At 34.9% G+C, this 24738-nt stretch overlaps 1 protein-coding gene across 6 annotated transcripts in view; it reads right to left on the bottom strand.

The window, feature by feature from the left end:
• The window catches only part of LOC134529537 (histone-arginine methyltransferase CARMER), a 202268-nt gene that overhangs the window by 154258 nt on the left and 23272 nt on the right, over positions 1-24738 (bottom strand). For all 6 annotated transcript variants that reach the window (XM_063363738.1, XM_063363734.1, XM_063363733.1 and 3 more), the window contains exons 4-7: positions 18909-19124; positions 17731-17908; positions 16217-16307; positions 10781-10953 (exon numbers count right to left, since the gene is read on the bottom strand). In XM_063363738.1, coding sequence (XP_063219808.1) covers positions 10781-10953; positions 16217-16307; positions 17731-17908; positions 18909-19124 — 658 coding nt within the window. The remainder of the gene's footprint in view (positions 1-10780; positions 10954-16216; positions 16308-17730; positions 17909-18908; positions 19125-24738) is intronic.

Below are 24738 nucleotides of genomic sequence, written 5' to 3'. Positions count from 1 at the left end.
GCTATGGCAGACATAAATCAGAATATATATAATTAAACACTGTTGGAATTCAAATATATATTATTGTAATTTGTTATAAGTCTATAAATAATATCATTATTAGTAATAAGAGTACACAGAGTAGAGCGTAAGCGGGAATTGAATTGAGGAATTCTTAAGGCAGTATTTTCAAGAAGATAAGGGCATCTGAATTTATGAATGTAACAGTTATGAACAAAAAGAGCATCAAGATAGGCCCTACGGTCTACCAGAGGTGTCCAAATGGGGCGTGGGAGATTCCTTGTAATAATTAAATCTATAACTTTATTTTGAATACTTTCGATTTTTTCAGTATCTGTTAAGTTGATACCATTCCAGATAACAGAGCCATATTCTAATTTTGATCTTATAAGTGCCATGTAAAGAGAGATAAGTGAGTCTGAGTTGGTTGCATAAGAAGTAATAAATTTTATAAGCGCTAGAGTTCTTTGTGCATAGGAATATAAGTAATCTACATGTTTATGGAAATATAGTTTTGAATCAAGGATGATACCGAGATCCTTTGTGTAGTGGGCTTGAGAGATGATAGAATTCGCTAATTTGTATGAATATTTAATCGGATGGTATTTCCTAGTGAACGATATAACCTTGGTTTTATCTTTGTTGAGTTTGACCAAGTTTCTTAGACACCAATTATTAACTTTAATAATATCTTCTTGTAATAATTCACAATCCTCTAAGGAATAAATAATTTTATAAATTTTTAGGTCATCAGCAAAAAGAATTCCAGTAGAGTAGCAAAGTACTTGTGTAATGTCATTAATAAATATATTAAAGAGAAGAGGTGAAAGAGTACCTCCCTGGGGAACACCAGAACACGCATTATACTGAGAAGATCTATGATTGTTGATCGATACAAAAAAACTTCTGTTGGATAGGTAGCTTGAGAACCAATTGATATAGTTTCCACAAAGACCATAATGGGATAATTTAATAAGAAGTAAGGAATGGTTTACAGTATCAAAGGCTTTGGCCAAGTCGAAGTAACAGGCATCGGCCTGACCCCTATTTGTAACTATATTATATACAGGATTAAGAAAGGTAAGAAGATTAGTGGTAGTAGACATACCAGACCTGAAACCATGTTGATTATTGGTGAGAGTATTACTAAGTTGAAAATTTAAAAATTTAGCTATAATTTTTTCAAAAATTTTGGAGAACCCATTAAGTAATGATATTGGCCTGTAGTTTGAGACGTCTAATTTTGAACCATTTTTATGAATAGGAATCATTTTTGCTATTTTCCAATTATTGGGAAATATATTCGTTTTCAGACTGGTGTTAAAAATGTGATAAAGTAGGGGTACTAAAAGATGGGCACAGCCTTTAAGAATAAAATTGGGAATGCCATCAGGACCAGTGGATTTAGTTGATTTTAAGTCCTTAATTGCCCAAAGTATTAGACTTTCAGAAATTTTAGGCACAGCTATAGTCTCAACAGACATGACCGATGTAGTTATTGTGGGAGAAGTATTAGGGGTTACATATACACTAGAGAAATACTGAGCAAACACATTCGTTACCACATTCGGATCATTTGAAATATCCCCATTTACTTTAAGAGAAAGTTGTTCATAATAACCATCTTTCATTATTTTAACATATCTCCAGAAACTTTTAGGGTTCTTCTTGATATTGTTGTTTGTCGATTGAGTCCAGTGGATTTTGTCGCGTTTAATTAGAGATTTCACAGATTTTCTAAAATGAGAGAACTTTGCATAGTAGAATAGATTATTATTTCTTTTGTACAACTTGTGGAAATGTTGTGTACAAACATGATACATACATGTGCATATTTTTCATTTTTAAATTAAGAAATCTGTAATTTTTGTCTGCTTTTGTTTTTTCATTTTATTGTAATAACAGTCTCTAATACTATTGTGTAAAGAAGACATCCCCATGGTCAAATTACTATCATTTTCAATATTGCTATGAACAAATCGTGATAATAATTCTGCAGCCTTTAATGCCTCTTCTGCGGTAGGTAGTGGTGCTTCCTCGACTTCCTCTTCCCTTTCAAGGTGTTCCCTAGCATTAATGTTCTGTACAATATTTTCATCAGTGGGTTCTTCGGATGTGAGAAGAGCACTATCGATGTCAACATAATCTTCTCACATTTCCGGTGTTGCTAAAGAATCTGAATTTAGGTTTCGTGACCACAAAGATAAAGGGACGTCATCTTCATCTAATTCATGTTTTGCTGTTTGAACAGGTAAACCGTAGTGGTTTCCAATGAATCCAGCATGTTTAAAACAGTTGTGAATGGTACTTTGTGACATTTTATTCCAGGCATCATTAACCATCAGAATTGCATCTAGCACCGTTATTTTCGTAGAAGAGTTGTTTTCATTAGCATCAAGACAATCATTTTGAGCACAAGGTTTTTTTTCTAAAATTAGTTTTGAGTGATCGTATTATTCCCTGATCCATTGGCTGTAGTACTGGTGATTAGAGACCTGAAAATGTAGGTTTTATTTTTTTACGAAATATGTGTTATTTTTCTTGGAAATAGGTGTTATTTTCATTGAAAATAGGTGTTATTTTTGTATGGTATTTACCTTTTTTTTCCGTTAAGGATGTGTAAATAATTGCATCATATTAATGAAAGATATGAATTCATCATTATATATACATATAATAAAACTACCAGAAATGTAAAATACAGTCCATAATCAAGTAAAGCAGTCCTTTCTTGGAGAGGGGAAAAGTCACCAAGCCTAAATTAGAAATAAAAAAATTAGGCTATTGTAAAAAGAAAAACAGAAATTTTTGCTGGTTTGTTTCATTTTACAAACAACTTTATGCAACAGAACAATTTTCAATAAAATTTTAACTTGAGAAACGTAAAATATAAAACAATCCGATCGTAAGAAAACAATAACCAACAAGTATATTCAGTTCAAAGATTAATGAATGCACAAAATATGAGATCCGTGCCTTGGTAAATCGCGTGCACCATTTTCATAATCATTCGCGCCACTAGTCTCGCTTGGTGCTGGCCATAGATGCTAACAGCGAAGTGCACAGTCTTCCCGATACTATCCATATCTATGGTGCAATAAAGTTATTTTCTTACGTTTGCAAAGGTAAACAATGAACGTTTTACAAAATAAAAGCATTAAAACGTAGTTTATCAGGAGGAATATAACAAAAAAATTTGTGAATTTTAGGACTTTTCCGCTTCGTAAAAACGTATGAAACGGGAAAATTAAAGATTTTATAAGTGTATGTTCCGGGAAAGTAAACCATTGTAAATATAGAACTTTCTGCGGGACCAAAATTAATCGGTGTATGACACGGGAAAATGTATGAAACGGGAACGTATCATCGAGGTTCTACTGTAATTGATACTAAGAATGGGTTGCGTAATTATACGGTACTTTAAGTAATTGCCTAATTGGTTTAATATTAAGCAAATGGAAGTCAAAGTGTACTAATGAAATTGAAATTAAAAAAATAGAACACCAAACAAAATGCTAAAATTCGCGTTTTTAGCACAAAAGACTGAAATTCGCATTATTCAAAATAAAAGGCCGAAATTCGCGTTATTTTTCGCTTTATAGCAAATGCTATTTTTTCAGGTCTCTACTGATGATGTATTCGGCGGAAGGAAAGCAAGTGTTATAGACTTTAAATCAGTAACTTTTGGATGTGCCGGGCAATTATCAACCAGCAATAAAATCATTTTCTTCTTCTTCACCAAATCATGATTCCAATTTCGAAGCCATTTTTCAAAAAGCTCTGACGTCATCCAAACTCTACGATTATTAGCATAATCGACAGGTAACGATTTGACACTGCTAAAACATCTTGGTTTTTGTGACTTTCCAATAACGAGCAATTTCTTTTTCTCTGTGCCACTCATATTTGCTGCTACCATTACAGTTATTCTGTCTTTCGACAACTTGCCTCCACTACAATTCTCACCTTTAAATTTCAAAGTTTTGTCCGGCATTAATTTGTAAAACAGTCCAGTTTCATCAGCATTAAAAATCTCATCATCAGAAAGTTGTCTTCGTAGATTCAGCCACACAGACGTCAACCAGTTTGTTGTTGAATTTTGATCAACAGACGAAGATTCACAGACATTTATTTTTCCCGCCACAATGTTATGTCGAACTTTAAAACGACTGATCCAGCTTGCAGAACAATTGAAGTCGAGAATACCAAAACGCGTGGCAAAAATATTTGCCTTTTCCTGTAGCATACGGCCGCTGACAGGTATTCCCTTGTTTCTCGTGATTTTAAACCACTGAATTAATGCTTGATCAACATTTTCTTGTCGCAATTTTCGAAGCCTCTTTGGTTTCAAAACATTTGAATTGAACGATTGCTTAATCCCGTTCTTGTTTTTGAAAATCATTGAGATTGTCGAATGACCCAAACCAAATTCCTTTGCGAGAGAAGAGTTTGATTCTCCATTTTCTAATCTGCATATAATTGCACGTTTCTCCTCAATCGTAAATGCTTTACGGCGTTGAGATGACATTTTTTCTACAGGATATCACAAACAACAATGCGTGACCTTCAACTGTCACTGAGGTTCAAAACAAAAACGAGCCACGTGCCACGTCATCGGGAATTAACGAACATTGCCGAAGGTGTAAAGAATCATGTCGATCATTATAACCGGACATAATTTATTAAAAATGGGTCACAATAAGCGACATGTCACTGTAAACAAAGTCATTATATCCGACGAATTTACAAAGAATTTTATATGAAAACCAAATTTAATTGTGTTATTACGTCATAATAAGCGGTTCGTCAATATAGGCGGAGTCATAATAAACGGATTCTACTATCTACTGTATCACAAATATGAATCTCAAAGAGTGCCTCCAAACCACCTCTTGAATCTAAATCTAAGTCTAAAGGGTCAAAAAATGAATAATGTACAAAAAATAAAATATATTAACTGACATAAAATGCTACATCATAGCACTTGTTGGTTGGTGACAGTGTTAGCTAAATTTTAAATTGGTAGTTCCTATTTTACAGTATTTTAATTGTAGCTAACATATACCAACCAACCCATTCCAGTATACCACTGTATTATATTTATAATTTATACTTAACTTTACCATTTGAAAAAAATGATCAAATACTTTAATGATGACAATGCCCTATTACAGAATGATTGAAAAACATTCCAGAAAATTAAGAAAAAACATTTTCATGCCCTACCCCACCCCCCTCAAAAAAAAGCTTTCCTTCACAAGTACTATTTCATAAAAATAGTTTTAGGTTTCAAAAACACTCTCAAAAAATGTAGTTAATATAATCTCTATAAATTTCAAATTCAACCAGAAGTACACCAACTCTATAATTTGGTATAAACAAGGTACAACCTACACAATTTTTAGATGATGAAATAACTAAAGTAAATGAAATTATAGCAATGGGGCTATGTGTGCAATAAACACACAGTATCATGTCTTCACATACCATTAACAATTATTTCTTAGCCTAAACTAAAAAATTACTAAAATTTTAAGTGAAAACAAATGAGAAGATAGGTTATTGGCATATTATTTTTTCACATTTGTGAAGATGTTTACCGCGAAACCAAGTTTTTCTCCACTTGAAAAACAAAATTTTGTCAGATCGAGTAATAAAAGAGAAATGACCTAAAACTAGGTTTAAATATAAAATGTGTACAAAATTCTCCTGTAAACAAAGCCATCTTGCTTTTTCATTAAATAACCAAAGATATGAAAATACAGGATGTACAACTTTGTGTCACACACAGCACAAAGAGTAATGTATCGCCCTTAAAGATCTATGATCTTCCCCGCAACATTTTCAGAAATAGTATCAACTCACAGAAACAGCTGTTTTTCATGCCAAACTTCGTGTTTCCTCAAAAATGTTGAGAAATATCTCTTAAAACTTTAAAAAAAGCTGAATTTTGTTATTTTATGCAAATTTCACGCTTCACCATATTTTGGGGTCCGTAAATATTGCAACTATGTTATTGTTTCATGAATTAAGTTTTCCAGTTCTTTACATGATATGTATTGTAATTTTATTTACTTAATACATATATATTAAAAGTACAGTAAACTCCCGGTATACCGCGCCCCGATAGATCGCGGAATCGGGTATATCGCGGGTCAAACCATGTCCCCCAATCAGAAATTAATAATAATAATAATAACACAGTAGAACCTCGTTAATTCGTGATGGTCGGGACCGAGATAATCACGGATTACCGAATTTCACGGACTAGCGATTAAAGCCCGGAAGGTCTTGTCAAGCTTCTCAGATACCGGCGTGCAGCTGGGTTAAGGCCAAGGTCATGTGACGTAACATCTACCGAGGCTTACTGCGCCATGGCAGCAGATGGATAAAAAATAGTAAACTCTCCATTATTCGTGTTAATTGGGACCCGCCGATGCCCGGCTAATTAAAATCCTGTAAAAAAAAAAGTAATAAACCCGGATAATCCGTTCACGGTAAAGACCGTCTTCGAATTAGTCTCGGCTTAAAAAAATACGGCACTGCCTAGCCATTAGTTCACGGTCATTTACAACAGCCGAAGAGAGAAAGATAAGATCGTGCTGAACTTGCACACATAAATTTTGGGTAGCCCCCCCCCCCCCCCCTCACAATCTTCCCACTTCGTCCAGCCGAATGCCAGCCAGACACGTCACTCGCCAGGCGCCTGCCGTGCGTTGGCGGGTGGAAACAAACCAAGGGAGACGGGAAGCAGAAGTCAAGACATCCCCCTCAAGTTTAAAGAGTGACAAATGTGACAGCTGAAAGGGGGACGACACAAAGGGTCGGTACAAACAGCGTTGCAGAGTTTGGCGGCCCATGCGAAGGCTTGCAGTGTTTGCCGGCCGCCGGCCCGCGTGACGTTAATTTTAAGCGCTGACAATTTTTACTTCTCTTTTTTTTTCTGCACTTTTAAATCGTCCCGGATTATCCGATTCCCGAATTAGCGCGTCACGGATTAACGAGTTTCTACTGTAATAATAATGGAATAAATGATTGACAGCCGATTAGGATAATTTTGCGTTGTAACTCACAAACTAAGCATCGGGCAGAAAAAAGCCTAGGCGTAGAAAATGTCCGCAGTGAAATTCTAAACAAGATATCTCCGTACATTATTCCTCTATCTTGTAGTGTTTTCAAATTATGATCCAATCCAGACCAGTGTTATTTTCTGAAACATTAGTTCTTAACATTTTTTTTAACCCACAAATAAAGCATCGGACAGGGGACCCGATAAAGCCTACCGTCCAGCGACATTATCCAGCGTGACTCGGCTGGGGATTGATTTTGGATAGGTTTGGTTGACGGCAAGCGCTGGGAGGGGAGAGGCGAGCCGAGAATATGCGACCAAGACACCCGGGTAGAGCGGTAGACGGGAGGAGTGGAATATAAGCGCCAGTGATGAGAGGGGCGATTAAGCCGAAAGGGGGGAAGTCTGGTGACCTTGAGTAGTTCACTCATTTCCGTCTGCACACTTCTCGTGGTCACGTGTGTTGACAAGCGGAGACATATAAATGTTTTGTTACAACTTGAACCTACAGACGTAATATTATTCGTTGTATTATACACGTTCATCTTTTTACTTTGGTATAATGTTTTAACATTAAATAATAAAGTAAATCAGCTAGCGTAATTTTAATCTTTGCCGAGGAATTCCCAGTGGTCCAATACTTACGTGAACCATACTGTACCACTTTTGCCGTGAGGTAGTAAACAAGCCCCGGATATGTTTATGTGTAGCGGCCTCCCGACCTTTAACCAGAGGCTGGGGAATATAACACTTGCCGATCCGAGCCACACACACTCAGCAACTCGACAAAGCGTTTGATGGAATAAGTAAAGACAACGTTTAACAGACTTTTTAATACGGCGCCACTGATTGCGCTAAAATTATTTTGGCGCAATTTTTGTATCCCACATGTGACCATTTATAATTTACTGTAAGCATGGATAACAAAGTTTAACCACTTTACACGATAGACGATTCTTTATTTTATATTGTACGAATGCTAGAATAGTTTTTCACGTATCTGCTGCATACTTCTGCAAAAGACACGCTATTTGTAAGTACGTAAATCTAGAATTTTTATTTTGTCAATCAAACTCGGTACTTTGCGATTCATATTCGGTTTGAAGTATTACTATGGCCTTTCTATTTAGAAGACTTTGACCACAAAATCGTGTGTAACCGCACACACTGCACTTACTTTGTTACGGACACTCAGACGAAGCAGATACTGTGGCTGACACCACGAGACTGGCAGCAGCTTGTGTGCCGCACGTGTGTATGGCGGCGTGTGGCGCGCTCGTAGGCCGTGCGACAAACTGTGCGCGGCATGCGGAAAAATAAAAAATAAAATTCAACATTTAATATTTATATTTACAATTTATTATTTTTATTTTTTCACCCGCGTTTAGTGAAAACTGCGGATGCAAAGTCCGCACAAAGGCGGGCCGTCTATACTGTGCGTGCTTGCCGACCTATTAGAACACAGGCGGTGTTTTATGCCTTTTGACCTTGGTCACATCGAAACATCGCGGTTATGCAACAACGCGGGTAAAAGTTATGTCCCCCGACAACCGCGTTAAATAGGGAGTGTACTGTACAATATTTTGAGGAACTGTAAGAGAATAAGTACAAAGATAAACATAAGTAAACTTAAGAGTTGCCAGTGTTGAATTTTTGAATTTACTGCATTTACTATTAATAATTTTCTTCAAACATTTTCCTCGAATCTCGAACCTTTAAAATAATACAGATTCGGTGGGCTATAAGGATTTGACCGGCCCATCCCTATTGATATGTCAAAGAATAGTAACACAGGAAACAAATTTTTATACAAAGTGTTTTGTTACTCAAACATATTTTTTTCTACTACGGCATCAATCAACAATATTTATGAACGACACAAACGTGATACTTATTCTTTGTGCTGTGCTTACCATACTTAAGTATATATATCTTGTACCTCGATATCTTTGGTTATTTAGTATAAAAGTGACATGGTGTTGTTTACAAGTAAAGCTACTAGACATTTTATATTTATGGTTTGTTTTACTTTACTTTTCTTTTATTATATGATGTGACATTAAAACAGTTGTGTTTTTCAAGCGGAGAAAAACTTTGTTTCCTGTAAATGTTCAAACAGGTGTTCAAAATGATATGGAATTAACCTATCTTCGTGTTTGTTTACACTTAAGTGTTTAAGAGCTGTAATAACCTTCACCATATTAATACTTATACATAAAAGCACCTGAATCTCTAATAGTTTCTTCTACTGTTTTTCCAGCATGGCGAAACAATATACTTGAATTATAATAATTTAAAATCTGTAAATTTCTTCCTGCATTCTAGCTAGCCGTTTGTTTATTTATACAATTGTCATGGGACCGTCATAAATATAAAGATGCACAGCAAGACTGCAATCACCTTTGCAAAGAAATTTATTTGAAATAACTAAGGAAGTGCCACATGGATTTTTATTTAATATTTATCTCATTTTCACATGTGTTTATCTATGATGTTTAGAAAAAGCAAACATGGCAGCTGATACAGGTAGTGTGTAGTTAATTTATAGAGTTTGCTCATTGAATTGTTTTGAAACAACTGTAAAGATTACTTTATGTAATGCAGTTATTATTCATGTTACTGAAATAAATGTTCTGTGATATAGCTTAGCAGTTACTTCAAGGGCAAGCAAAAAAAAATCAACAATGTGAACATCATCATTATACCCTGATTCAAGATAGATTTGAATTATGTATGCTCTAAGCTTGGGGGAAATCCTCGTCTAGCATTCGCGTAGATACAGTAATTTTATAGTTTAGGCCAAGATATACTGTTAATGGTATAAGACATCGTAGAATGTGTTACATACATTTAGTCCTTTTGTTTATATTTAATTGTATTGATGTTAAAACAAGAATAAAAGTACAACAAAGTGTAGGTTCAGCCCTATTTATGCCAGATGATAGTTGTTGTAGTGCTTTATTTAGTACCTACTATGCATCTGCATGATTAACAGTAAGTTATTTTTGATGTTTTGTTGAATTTTATGAAAATTATACTGATTATCACATTTTTTTTTGGGGTGGTTTCTGGAACTTAAAACTATTGTTACCATATTTCAAAATAAAAAAAAACCTAGTATAGGTACATAGGCTTAGAAAACAAATTTTAAGGGAATAACAGGCAAAAATTAATATTTGGTACCACATTTTAAGACACCAAATTTTTGCACTGCTTTTGCCATATTTTAACTCCATTTGTGATTTATTTTATTTTTTTAGTTTTCTGTAGTTCCTACACGGGAGACTAGAAAATGTGACAAAACCAACATAGTTTATTACATTTGAGCTTAAATCATAACATTTGAAATAAATATTTTAATAGTAAATCTTGTACTTAAGTTTTGTAATACAAAGCATCAAAGAAAAACTAAACAATCTTCTAAAATGTTTTGCTAAAATCTGCATCAAATTATCTTTATTAATTGAGGGGCTCCAGAACATAGTGGTTTAAGTTGAGAATTTTGTAGATTTAAGTTTGCCATACTAAATTATAGGTTGAACATGTTAAAGGTGAAATATGTAGCAAACTCAATGCTACAAAATTTTTGACTTACATCACTATGTTCTTGAGCTCTTCAATAGTCTCACAAAAGCCTCCAAAAAATACATGAGCATTCTTAAACTTATCATTGCATCCTTGTACCCTTAAATGTGTAAAATAATAGCTCACCTATTTTATGAAGATCCTTTTCATTGACATCCATAAAGTCAACAGTGTGACGGACAGACTTTGACATACATACGCGAACATCAAAAGTATCAACAATAGGTTGACGAAAGTATTCTTTCATTGCGGCCTGTCTCAAACTTCTGAGATCTACACCATGGAAGGACTGCTGGAACCTGCACACACACAAAATCACCAACTTTCACTTATTGGTTGGCGAAACAATTAACGTACATGAAAAATAATTGCATCTTGAATTGAAAGTTAAAATCAATACATGAATATGAAAAATATAATATTTTAAGGAAAAAATGTATCATCACTAAGCCATTGTGAAGCCTATTCTGTAAATTTTTATATATACATAACAATTTTTCAAAAGGCATTGGTGAATTTTTTTGGAATGTGTAATGATAAAACACAGGTTTCATCCATGTATACAATATTGGGGCCTTCGTTTCTGTATTGCCAGATAGATTTCAGGTACTTGATCTTTTTATTGCCAAATGTCTTGTTTTCTTAATTAAAATTAGATGTTGTGATTTGGTTTTTTTTTTCATCTTTAGATTAAGTTTTTTTTTTAATTCTTATTAATGTTTGTATTGGTACTTTCAAATTTTGCATGTATTATCAGGATAGTAATAGAATCAATTGTGCCAAGTTTCATCCAAATCTGAGGAGGTGGGTGTCGTGACCTGGGTAACTAGACATGGAATTAATTACCCAGGCTACCATATTTCTTTTATTTTATTTACAGTATCTATAATTTATTTATGTGGAAAATATTTATTGAATTCTGCAATTAACTTTATAAATATCATTCATTTTTATGTAAAAAAAAAATTGAAAATGTAAAAAAAAGTTAGCTTTTTAAGTGTAATTTATTTTTCTATGTGAACACTGTGATTTTAAATGTCAAAAGGACTATTAGTAGGGCCACCTGAAAGTGGTGAATAAAAATGAGGTATTTCGTCATTATAAACAGGTAAAAGCGGTATAAAAATTCGTTAAATAAACTGAAAAGCGGTGTTCAAAATCGGCAAAAAAAATTACCAGCAAATAATATTATTTTTTAAAATTATTTTTCCATTGAATTTCCTATACAAATATGCATATATACACTTTATTAACTTTAGAATAGCATATTAAAACTAATCAACTTAGCATATAATATATAATGTATTTATATTCAAGCCACTTAATGCATATACTGACGCTGACCGCCAATCCTCCTCTATGTCGCATAGACCGCTATGCCTCATCAACGTCTCACAAAGGCGTGGGCACCGAACGTGCTCGTGCGCGCAACAAAGTGTAGTTCGTGCGACGAGGCGAAAGCCAGGCAACGAGTGCTACGTCGGCGGAAGGATCCGGCCAGGTGTGGCATATCCCTCCGCCCAACTACAACAAATGAAATTATGTATATTTTTCCACAGGTTTTTATTAGACATTATTTTCATCAATTAATATTTCAGTCCTTTCAAAATCATGTTTCAGTGTGCGTCTTGTCCCGAACCTGGCCGATTCAGTTTCCCGCGAAATTCACACGTTTCCACGGGAGGGCTGGGGGAGGGGGGAAGGGGGGTCGCACGCGGCGACACCGGCAGTGTCCTTCCGGAGCCGAGGAGGCCGGCAGCATTCGCGAAACGCGGAACCGTCAACTTTTGCTTTCACCGACATGTAGCTTCAATAGTTTTAATCTTTTATTAATCTTTTACGTACAGTTCCGTGGTCGGCCTCAATTTACCATGAGGTATTTCACTTAAATAAATCAGTGCTTCAAGATGAGTGTTCAGCATATTACGTAAGTACTGTGGGGAGTCTACGAGACGTTACGTCGGTGCTTCACGCAACAACTTAGCTTACCGGCGAATTAGTTTCAGCCTGCACGGGTCAGCCAGTAGGCGACACGTGCCACCAAACTTATTTACGAGTCAGTCTCTGGGACACGTCTAAGAGCCACGTAGAGTCACCGGAGTTTCGGGCCTACGTGTCATTAGACCAGTGTGATACGTAATATGTAGTAGTGAAGTGTTTTTGTCGTCAAAGTATAATTTGTCATGTTATAGAGTTTATTTTGTAACCGCCGCATCGTGTGCAAGAGTACGTACTTCACGCGCAGTAAAATCGTGAGCCGCCACTGAGGAAGTGGGCTGCGCGTGTGACTATTCGATTCGGGACAACCGTTACGGCCAGAACGGGCAGCACTATGTATAGGGCTGTGCCGTAATAAATTTGTCAAGTATCCACCAGTAACTTTGTGTTCTTCTTCAGGTGTCCCGAGAGGCCATAACAGCTCGGGGGGCCCTACTGCGTTAACCCCTACCTCTAGCCACAAGGCCGAACCCTCCCTGAGATCTCGAACCCAAACAAAAATCACGTAAAAATCATAGGCGGTAGCGGGGACGGCGTCAATACCTTGCAATAAATTTTAAAAATATATACATATATAGGTATATTTATATTGATAATTTATTTAAAATGTACAACAATGTCCCTAGTAGGCTTGAAATGTTTGGCTTGAAGTATCAGACTGCAGTTACAAGAATCAAGTCATTTCGCAGCCACTCCACACGACTGTCGCAATAATTTTACTTCCTTCATCAAAAATAAAAAAAGCCACCACTTTTAAATTCCTTTACACGTTCATGCAAAGATAAAAATTTTGGCATGTTGAACTAACCAACAATTAATTACTTCCAAGAATTTTTTTTTTTTAATTTCAGGACCTAATGTGTTGCATTCATTGTGAATACTGAACATTTCCAGAACGGCGCCATTTTGGAATAGTGGCGATATTGCCTTTTAAAAACATTGTGCTGTATTGGATGGATAACTTACAGTTCAAATAGAAACCACAAGCACAACCTGAAATCTTCCGAAGTTAAACGTTATCTTAGGTTAGGTTGGCGTTATTTAAAATACTTAATGACCGTAAAATAAAAATATTTTAATCCTTTAATTATGGTGCTTTTTTACTTGCGATCGGAATACTTCGGAACTGTTCGGGTGAGCGGCTTTCTACAACTGGATAGACACATCTATGCATAGAAAGAGTCTGCGACTCTTTGGTCTAATTTGCAGTATCAACAAAGAAGATGGCGCGTGACTTCGTTAATAAAATATATTACCAGGATCGTTTCGACGGGTGGTTCTATTTAATTTTTTTCCGACAGTTCTATATATACGACAAGTTATCTGAGGTTAGAAAAAATATATTATAAATTGGTAACGTTGCTACGGGGAAAAAAATACTGTTTGTTTTCCAATCCACATCCCTTACCGCATGAATTTATGAGAATACAAGTTTAATACTCTACTCACGTCAGATTTTTAAGGATTGTTGTAATTTCTTGCCGTGTTTACAGTTATAAAACGTATTGCATATTATTTTCGTAGTAAGGTGGTACAAGTTGGCACTGTCTCTGTTGTGTTGAACAAAGGAGTTAATAAAAATTTTTTTGCGTATTTCGCGTGTTTTATCGTGAATTGTCAAAACAAGGCAAATTTCATGAATATTTCGCGTTTTTCGTCGTTTTTTCGTGATCGCGAAAATTGCATGGCCCTAACTATTAGACTTGTGAGATAGACTTTATAAGTGTAATTTATGCTCAATTGGAATGTGTTTCTATCTTTTAATTCAGCTAGAGATCATGATCGAACAAAAATAATAAAATGACAGAAGCAGATAACATGTATTATCAAAGGCAATATAGGAATAAACTGCTCAAAGAGTCGCCAAAAAGTGCCAGTGAACAGATGTGATAGCACAGATGCAGAAAAAGGCACATTTTCATTTGCAATCATACCCACATCTTTACTATCTTCAATTATTAACTCTTGTTCCTTTAAAAAATACTAATAATTATTATAATTTATCTCTATATACATATACCTAATAAGCAAGAAATTTCACTTCTGTCGCACGTGGACTCCACGTACACTTTTTTTTACTTTACTTAATTTATTTCTATATTTAACTATTTGCTAAGATAAATAGATATTAAAGGTTTTCTTTTATTAAGAGATGTGCATACATTTTTGGAGGTTGCATTTGAAGAATTTAGTTAGTTGTAGGTGTGTAGGTTGCTTGGCAATCACGTGTCTCAGTCATGCTGACGCACACCTTCTTTCATGCACGGCTGGTTGAAGCGTCCAGTTGAGTCTGGGTGGGGGGGCATGCTGCTGAGCTTTGAGGAACGTGGCTGCTGAGTGGCCAAGCGAGGTGCATCCATGTGGCATCTTGTCACTTTTTAGGGGTGTAGTTGGTTCAGCTTTGGGAAGAGCGGAAAATGTCTGGTTGTGCAAGAAGTGATTTTTCTTGGGCTGAAGCTTTGCAAAGGTGGAGGATCCTTCGACAACTGGTTAACATGTTAGTAAATACAGATGAGTACTGTTTATTTTTATTTAATTTCAGTAATCAAAGATAAATAATAAGGTATAAGTTTTTTTCCACGTCTACCACCACTCTTCACAATTTTTTTTCAGCATGTTAGGTGTAATCTTATTCCTTCAAAATTATTTCTAGTCATTGGTTAGCACAAATATTGATATAATCAATTTTTATGTGTGATATGTTTATTTTGTAGAGTTTTCTTTTTTTACAATGAAAACAAGGTGGGGATTAAGCATAACTGAGACACAACAGGTACGGTTGGCCCAGAGACGAAACAATATGATTTATGATCGTTGTGAAACATTTATAGTTTTCATAAAAACGAGTATTTTTTATATTGTTTTGAACAGAAAGTAAAAAAAAACTATTCATTTGAGACCTACCAACCAAATTCTTTGGTGGTATCATTACATAACTTATATTTTATTTTTTTATTATTTACTGGTCATCCCATTATTTCTATTATTTTCAGCAAGACTCATGGGGTTTGGTTCTACACTTAAGTATCCAAATACAATCCTAGTAGATACTTTTTTTATCCTAGGACGTTATTTACTGATTTATTATCTCTACCATCTATATAAGTTAGATTTTTGGATATTATTACTTTATTTTTTATTTTTTTGGTTTGAGTTATCTTCGTTTTCTATTTGTTTTATGTACCCGCCTAATACAGGAGTGTTGGTTCGCCCCCTAGACCATTTTTCAACAGTCAGATTTTAGTGTGATGTTTTACAGGAGACACGTTTAATTTTATACCATTTTTATATTCATTAATTTATTCCATATCATCGCCCTACAGGCTATACTTAAATTTCTAGAACCCTTTCTAGAACCCTGTCCAAGGTACGTTTTAGCTGCTATGATTAGAGCTCCAAAATTATCTCACGACAATGTACATGTACATATTCACATGTTCTATATACCAAGGCACTACTCTACTCCATGTGCATCCACAAAACCAAAGAAATAAATAACACAGCATTTACAAAAATTATATTAAGAAAATATGCATCAAGACAATAAAGAGCTAAAAATCTCACCAGAAATTGGCTTTGTTGAACTGCTCCATGTACAAACTATCATCAGTAAATGGAGCAATATGGAGATCACCGCGACTAGGAAACATTCTTCCTGAAACAAAAATTTTACCCAAAATTAATGCTTTTAAAAGAATTGACTTTCAAAGCACAAAAGACATTATAATTATGTTTCAAATGAGGAAAGATAAAGTCATCAAGCCAAGTGAAACTTTGTAAAAGCATATAAACCTTCTTATAGCAAAATTATCAAGGAATGAATTAGGGCTCAACGTGTTGTCAACATCAAGGTCATTAAACGACAATGTGGGATGATGGGATGAGGATTGAATAGCGACGAAAACATTATCCGCCATGTTTCCCACTAGCCAAACATATGGGGCCCGATCCCACTGGGAATCTAACGGGGATCATTTTAACCACACATTCCTAAAGAAAACAGTGTTTGTTGTGGAAAAATGTACAAGAAAGTGAATAAAATTATTGACTATTATTTCTAGACATACTGTAATTATAGTGACATAATATTTAAATACTGCTTGTGTGGAAATTATTTAAAGCAAGAACACAGTGAACAAATAGTATTAACACCATAACATTTTTTCAAGTTTACAAGTAATAAACCTGTCTAAACACAAAGCAACTGTAACCTTTATATATATATATATATATATATATATATATATATATATATATATATATATATATATATATATATATATATATATATATATATAGACACACACACACACACACACACACACAGACGCACACACATACATACATTTTTTTAAATTAAATTATTCACATAGTATTAAAAACAACACACAAATTAAAACATCAATTTGTGTAACTTTTACATGCTTCTGTTACTACTGAACTCTGCAAAATATTTTCTTATTAGCTGTGCATATATCATGTTAGAGGTTAGTATTACAAGGAGGAAAAAGTAAATGAAGCTGTTTGGGAGCAGATATTACATGTGTTAAAACATGAATTTTTTTACTAAATATATCAGTAAAAGAAAATTGTTTAAACCAGGCAAATGGATAATTGCATAAAATAGCGATTCGCTGTAAAAAGTGCTCATTTATATGAAACAATGATTAAAGCAGTAGTTTCCAAAGATCATGTTTCAAAATCCATATTTGTTATGAAAATTAACAGTAATACCGGTTATGCCCAATACAATTTTAACTTATACTTTAGGTAAACACTGTTTACTAGAATAGTTTGTTTGCAGCTCTTATTTTTACTACCGCCTGCCTTTCCACAATACATACTTTGTATTTGTAATCAAGCCATTCAAAACTGTATTTCAATTCTCTCTGTAAAGGTAACATTAAATGCCAATAACTTGAACAGAACATTAAAGTAATCATTGATATTAACATGAACTTGTAAAATACACTGACAAATGGTTAGCTCTGAAAGGACACATTTAAGGTTAACAGAGGGTATACGACAACATGTCATAGTGGCCTTAAATTTTTTTAATAACAACTGTAATTACTCACCGTTAGGTTTCAGCCACTTTTTGGCATGAAGGTAAGTTTCAAGCATACGTTCGTTGTATAACATGTAGCCCATTGGCTCCGATACAATAACATCAACATTTTCTGGTAACTCTATCTCTTCTATTTTACCAGCAATTACCACAATCTTCCCTTCTAAATTGTTCGAACTAACCAAAGTCTAAAATAAAAAAAGCATGAATTAATCAAACACTCACCAAATAAACTTGAAGCACACAATAAAACAGTTTAAAACTGCCCTTCTGCTTATACAATCCATCAACCATTCAAATGAAAACACACAGTTCAAGCTAACTTTCTGTGACAGTGACTGACAGTTACAAAATACAGTTTTTCCTACTTCACTCACCCGCTGCATTCCAAACCCTCGAATTCCTCGTATCTTCAACATGTCTCGTGACATAACTCAGTAGCACAGCAAGACAGCAAGCACTTTAAACTATCAAATATAGAAAGCAGGAATAGGTTCAAACCAAAAATTAACACCAAATCCATAATAATAATAATAATAAATTATTCAAACCTGCACCCAGCTTTCGGGATTTTGTAATCAAACTTCTTCAATCTATTCCGTGGTTAAATTCCAATGTGACTTCAAACTCGTGCTAAATGAAGTGCACTACTTAGAAGGGTAGTATACTTTAATTTCCAATCATTCAATTACCATTCAATTCTTCTTTCCAGAATCATTGCTGTTTAACCATTTTACCTTAACTAATATTCTTAAGCTGTTAGAAGGTGCAACAGACTAAAAGATTTCTTTCTTTTTTTCCCCTATCCAACCACAATCAGATCATTAGCAGCTTTCCCAAAACTTTTAATGAACTGAAACATAATTATATTATAACTATACATATAACTTTTTGATATTGTAAAAGTATAAATTCTTGTGAAATGAAATGTATAGAAAACCTGCAAGACTGATTTTTTGAGTAGATTTATCAATTTATTACAAATTTCAACTTACTTTGCTTTAGAGAATAATGTACCTAAGCTCAGCCATGAAAGTCAGAAAGGAATTACTGTTCTTCTTGGTAGCTGTAAATATCCTTTAGTTAAATGATTAAATATCAGCAGGAATAATTGATTATTACTTTCCCACCTTCAGTGTGCAGGCAAACAGAAAGTAAGTGAAAAATGCAGTTTTCCCCCTAGCCCACCTCAGCGTGCTGCGCCATCGTACTGGCCTCCACAGCGTACACACGCATCGCACCGGCCTGCACGGCAAAGAAGCTGAGGATTCCCGAGCCAGCGCCAACATCCAACACAACCTTATCCTTGAAATCTGCCAGGTTCGCAAGGATTGCTCTTTGGTACGTGGACGTGCGGATGTAATCTTGCATCATATTCTGTTGCTGTGACAGGTATCCATAGAACTGGGGAGAAAAATAGCAATATTAAATTAATTGCCTAAAAAATACAACACCAAAACTATTTTGGCTATATATATATCAACTTTACATCCATAACAGGTTTCCAAATACAGCAAACTCCCTATTCAGGTCAGGATTATATGGTTTAAAGTTTCTTATGATGTAAATATATATACCATATTTCTTTGCATAGTCAACAAGACAAAATAGTGTTTATAACATTGAGAATTTCTTCCAATAAAACCATATTTTGTGATATCCTTGTGTTATTTATAGCTGTACTATAAGTAAAAAGAGTGGCCACTTTTTTGGCAAAACCCAATTCCAGGTTTTTTTCCAGGATTTTAATAGTTTTTCTAAGAAATTTAATTAAAATATAGCTAACCAACTTAGTTACATCAGAGCAAATAAAATAAAATCAACTTTTTAATATAAATATCAATCATTTAAATTTACATAAAATAAAAAGAAACATTAAAACAAAAATATACCTGTAAGACTAAATTAACTCTGTGATAAGAGTGCTTTTCCTGAACATAATTAAGTAGCTCTTGTATCTTGTTTAAACTATGAGAAAGTAGCAATCAACTGAGTCAAATTAATTACTTCCACTAAAAAAAACTAAGCACTAGAATGCTGCTACTTAAAATAACATGCAGATGTAGCGGCAAACTGTAATGCCTGAATTCTCACTCAAAACTGCATGCTGGTCAAGCTGGGAGACTTGTCAACAATGTGGCATTCCTCACTCTAACAAGGAAAGGGGCTATAAGTCTGTGCTAACATATATATGTATGTATATATATGTATAATATATATATATGCACCATCCGCTAGTGTAGTTTCTTCCATGTTCAACATTAATTTTTGGTTTTATTCAGCAACAGAGCTCCCCTAGTCATTCACATGTCAAATCACCGTAATTAATTATTTTGGTGGTGGTTTCTGCTTATTAATACCACCAGTGAAAATCTTCAAAAGTAAAAAAAAAAAAAAAAATGGGTGGGAGAACTTTTGTACACATGTTTAAAGTTATACATATTTGGTGTGATAAAAAACTAACTTTTAATTATTTATAGAAATAAAATAAAAGGAATGGAAAGATGATATAAATATGGTTGGTAAGTACAAGTACCATCAAATTAAAATTTTAAATAAATAATCAGTATTCAATATTAATATAAACACATTAATAAAATTAATTATTTAATTTAGTAAAGTAATCAATTTTATTTTTATTAATAATGAAAATCAATATATATATATATATATATATATATATATATATATATATACACACACATACACACATATATACACACACACACACACTCACTGAATGTTTATTCTAATGTTAATTGTATTAATTTATTAAATAATAAAGTAATAATTTATTATTTGTAATGCAAATAAATTATACATATGGGAACATAACATCCCTTATATAAATACACTTCAAAAAGTTTATAAACCAACTTCTATCTCTAATATTCACAATAAATAAATGTTTTTAACTATATGAAACATTATTCAATATCAATCACCAAATTATATGATTTAAAAGCACTGTAACCTCCAGTTGTAATTACTGCGTGAACTATAAAATTTTTTAAATGGTACTCCTTTTTGATTATTTATCTTTCTGGTTTTGTTGTAATTTATAGTTTGTTTGGGGTGCCGTTTAGGTTAGGAAAAAAATCATGCTTTTGTATTAGTTATTTTTATCATGTATTTTTATAGGTAGATTTAGTTAAGTTTATAGCTTTTATATTTTTTGGGAACATTTAGAACATTGCCTTTTTCATTTTACGCTGATGCTTATATTTTTGTGTGTGTTTCACGTGTGTCTTCGATGTACGCCTCGTCGCCGTATGAAAGGAAAGGGAGGTGGACTGTGAGTTGACCCAGCTAAGCAGGCGGCGGAGGGGAGGGAGACACTAGTAGTGCCAGCTTCGCGGCGCGCGCGCGCGTGTGGTTTCACGCATTTCAGCGTCCAGAGGAACTATGCACCGTTTTTGTGCAAAGACGGCGCCCTTGGCAAGTTTGCATGATTTAGCTGGAAGGAGACATCGATGATACACCAAGAAATAGCGCGTGGTTCACCAGGTTTTGTGGCGAGCTGGCAACGACATTTTTGCAGGCCGTGTAGGTCGCAAACATGGCTAGGGGCGTACGGTGGGATTTTGCGTACAATGCTTATGGTGGGCAAGCTGCAATGAAGACTTCGGCCAAGTAAGTGTCCGACTGACTTCTCCCTTTGCCGGGATACAAGTTTTTTTGAAGAATCTATACATTTTGGCGATGGGATCTTTACAGTTATAAACAGTGACTTAATTTGTTTTGCCAGATAAACTTTCAGTAGTGACGTCACTTAACCATTACCATGTCTTGTCTTACATGACCAGTATTTTAATGCATATTACTAGGAACAATATTTATTTGGAGTATCACAGGCCTCATGAAAAATCGTGCTAAATGAAAAAGGCACCAGTTAAAGATAGATGTATAATAAACCCACAAAGACTGATACAAATTCATCGGTAAACATTTCTAGAGAAAAGTATTTTAAATTTAATAATCTTTTGTAATTATAATTTTGTAGGCTACATTTAAAGTTATTGCTATTTGTAATTTTTTTTAATGAATTTTGATAAGTGTTAAAATTTATGTGCAGTTTTGCACACATTTTGAATGTAAGATCATGGTAACGACAATGTTATTTATATAATACTTGTAATACAATTCTGTTGTTTGAGTAAATCTAAAACTCACTTTGGAAAAAGGATTTTTTTATTACTATGCCTATAGGTCACTTCCTTAAATTTTGCTCTGATTTTAACTTTGTTTTTGCTTGCAGCTTTTTAACATCCTACTGCGAGTAGGTATCGCCAACCACACATTTATGTTTTTTTTGGTCAATTGTAATAAATGTTTAGTCATGGTGTGGTTAAAAAGACTCTCAGAGAGCTGCGGAGGATTTGTGCTGGTAGTGCTGGAGGCAATATTAGCCACAACAAATTTATATTTTTTACTTGTATGTAGCCTTTTATTAACACTATCAATTTTTGTTATATGCTGTGGGTGCATTGTAAAAATTCACTATCAGCATTTTTTTTTATAACACGTCTAAAGAAGTTTAACCTAACCTCACTTATATAAATACACTATTCATTTATTAACGCAATTTATATCACTAATATTCACAATAAATATACATTATTAATTATACACATCAGTATTCAATATCAATAACATTTATCATTTTTATTTGTATGTAGCCTTTTTTTTATGGCATGAAAGTTTTAATTATGGTACATGCGCATAGTAAAAATGCACTCATTTTCTCATTTTTTTTTCACAACCCGCCTAAAGAAGCATACAGTAAAACCTTTTTGTTGCGACCCCATTTATTGCGACCACCTCTCTATTACAACCCGATTTCGAGGAACCGTGAAAAAATTGCCAAAAATCCGAAGAAAATCAGACAGAAAATAAGTTTCTTGTGGTGAGTAGCGTGTTACTGGGTTTCTCTTGCCGAGTGCTGTACTGCTGTAGGCAGCGCATATCTAAAAATAGATACCACTTCATGTCGCCCGCTGTCAGAGCATGACAACCCCCATTCCACGTCCCTTCAATGCAGGAAAAACCCACCGGCCGAACATGGTAGTCGGCCGCTCGCTCGCCCTTGCTCACCCTCTCCCCATACCGTGTGCTGCGGCCGATCTCGGATGCTGCTTGTACTTGTTAACAATCACGTTATCTGCTTCATTTTAACGAGGAGAGTAAAAATATATTAAAACTCTCAGCAAATTGATAAAAGCTTTATGTGTCGCAAAACAGGGCACAACACTGGCCCGCCAGTTGTTTTTATTCAAAACGTGGCTAAAGAACTTGCATGGATCAGGCTGAAAACATCCGGCAATACGTGTAGGTTATAAGGAATCTTGTTATGAATTGAGATGTTATGTTTTTCGAGTAGATATACACAGCGACCGACTGGATGCATGCCCGCCTCGACTTGTTTTAACTGCCGCAGCGATGTTTATTTTGACAGCTCAAGCAATTATCTTTTCCCGTGGGTTGACAGAAAAAGGTCGCTTCACCCGGCATAAAAAAAAAGGCTACGCCACTTATTCCCCACGCAGGAAACACACTGGCTGCCTTCTGTCTCCCCCGCATTTATCTTTCTTCTAACATTCCACGTCTCGCCTCTCGCGCGAGCAATAACGAAGCGACCACGCATTGGACTGTTTTATACTTGCTTTGGTGACAGCAGCTTGATTTTATTCGGTATATTCCTTTTCATAAGACCCTTGCTATTAAAATACATTTATATTTAAGTTTGAAAGCTTGTAAATTCCTTGCCAGAGATGACTGAACTCGAACTTGGTGTGAAAAGTGACATATTTTGACATACTTTTTTTGGGCGTGTTTGGTGAGGAGGGAGGGGTCCAAAAATATTTACAACGATCTTACCCCTCCCTCACCTCTTTAGTACCCCATTCATAATAGCCCAATTTTACGGGCGAAGGGAGGGTGAAATGAGCATTTTCTCACTGAAGGTTTTTCAAAGGAGAGCGAAGTTGGGGTGTCATAAGGGAGGACACTAGATGGTTTGTGTGTCTGGGAGGGATGAGCTAGCCTTGAAGAATGTTACAGAGTGGAGGGAGGGGTGAGCTTATGAGTCATGAAGCCGCTGTCGCCAGCTAGGGCGAGCTTAGTGTGCGCCCACTCGCGTTGCAGAACCTACCGCTGCCTGACACAAAAAATACGCTGTGTGTTAAAATGAACAGGTTTTAATGATCTTTCATTTCGTTTTTAATTTTTTTCTGATTTTCACATATTGGTCAAAATGTACAATTTTTTGACGGTTCCCGAGAATGTATTCGTAAAATCACTGCTTCGCTAAATCCGGGGTTCATGACATCGGGGTTCTAGTGTATTTAACTATGGCAAGCAGAAAACGTACATGTAAACTAACCAGTAAAAATAAACTGTCTTTTGACATATTTTCTTTAGAGGTGGCCTGTGGGGCGACGGACTTGTCATGAAGGTTGAAGTGGGTTTAAACCAAAGCCGTCTAAAATTGTGAGTGACAGCATCCTGCCATTGTACGGCTGGTTTCTTAGTGAGTAGCGGAAGGGGGGGGGGGGGGGGGGGGGGAACCAACTTAAAATTTCGGAAAACATCTATTACGACCCCCTTCTATTAAGACCTTATACCTAGGAACCGTGAGGGGTCGTTTCAGTTTTGACTAACTTCTAGAGATGCCAACCCCCAGGTGAGACAATCAGTAATCACAATTTTTTTTACACATGCGTAAATCAGGCGCGACAAAAATTTATGAACACTGAACATTATGAACCTACTGATAGTGAGTATAATCCAATGTTAAAGATAAATCTCATATTGGATGTTACACTATATAAAAACATTTTTTGATAGTTTATACATGATAGTTTTTTCAGTAAACAAAGGTAGGTAGCTTACCCCATATTACTGTCCTTCATCAGACAGGGACAACTTTGTGGCACGTTTTGCTGCAGCCAACTCTTCTTTGCTAAACTTGTTTTGGTGACATATGGTGTTGTGAGTAAATGACTTCACTTTCTGCACA

The sequence above is a fragment of the Bacillus rossius genome, chromosome 2 (assembly GCF_032445375.1).
Source record: "Bacillus rossius redtenbacheri isolate Brsri chromosome 2, Brsri_v3, whole genome shotgun sequence".
Lineage (NCBI taxonomy): Eukaryota > Metazoa > Arthropoda > Insecta > Phasmatodea > Bacillidae > Bacillus > Bacillus rossius.
The sequence above is the reverse complement of the archived record's forward strand: the minus strand, read 5'-3'. Positions and strand labels throughout refer to the sequence as shown.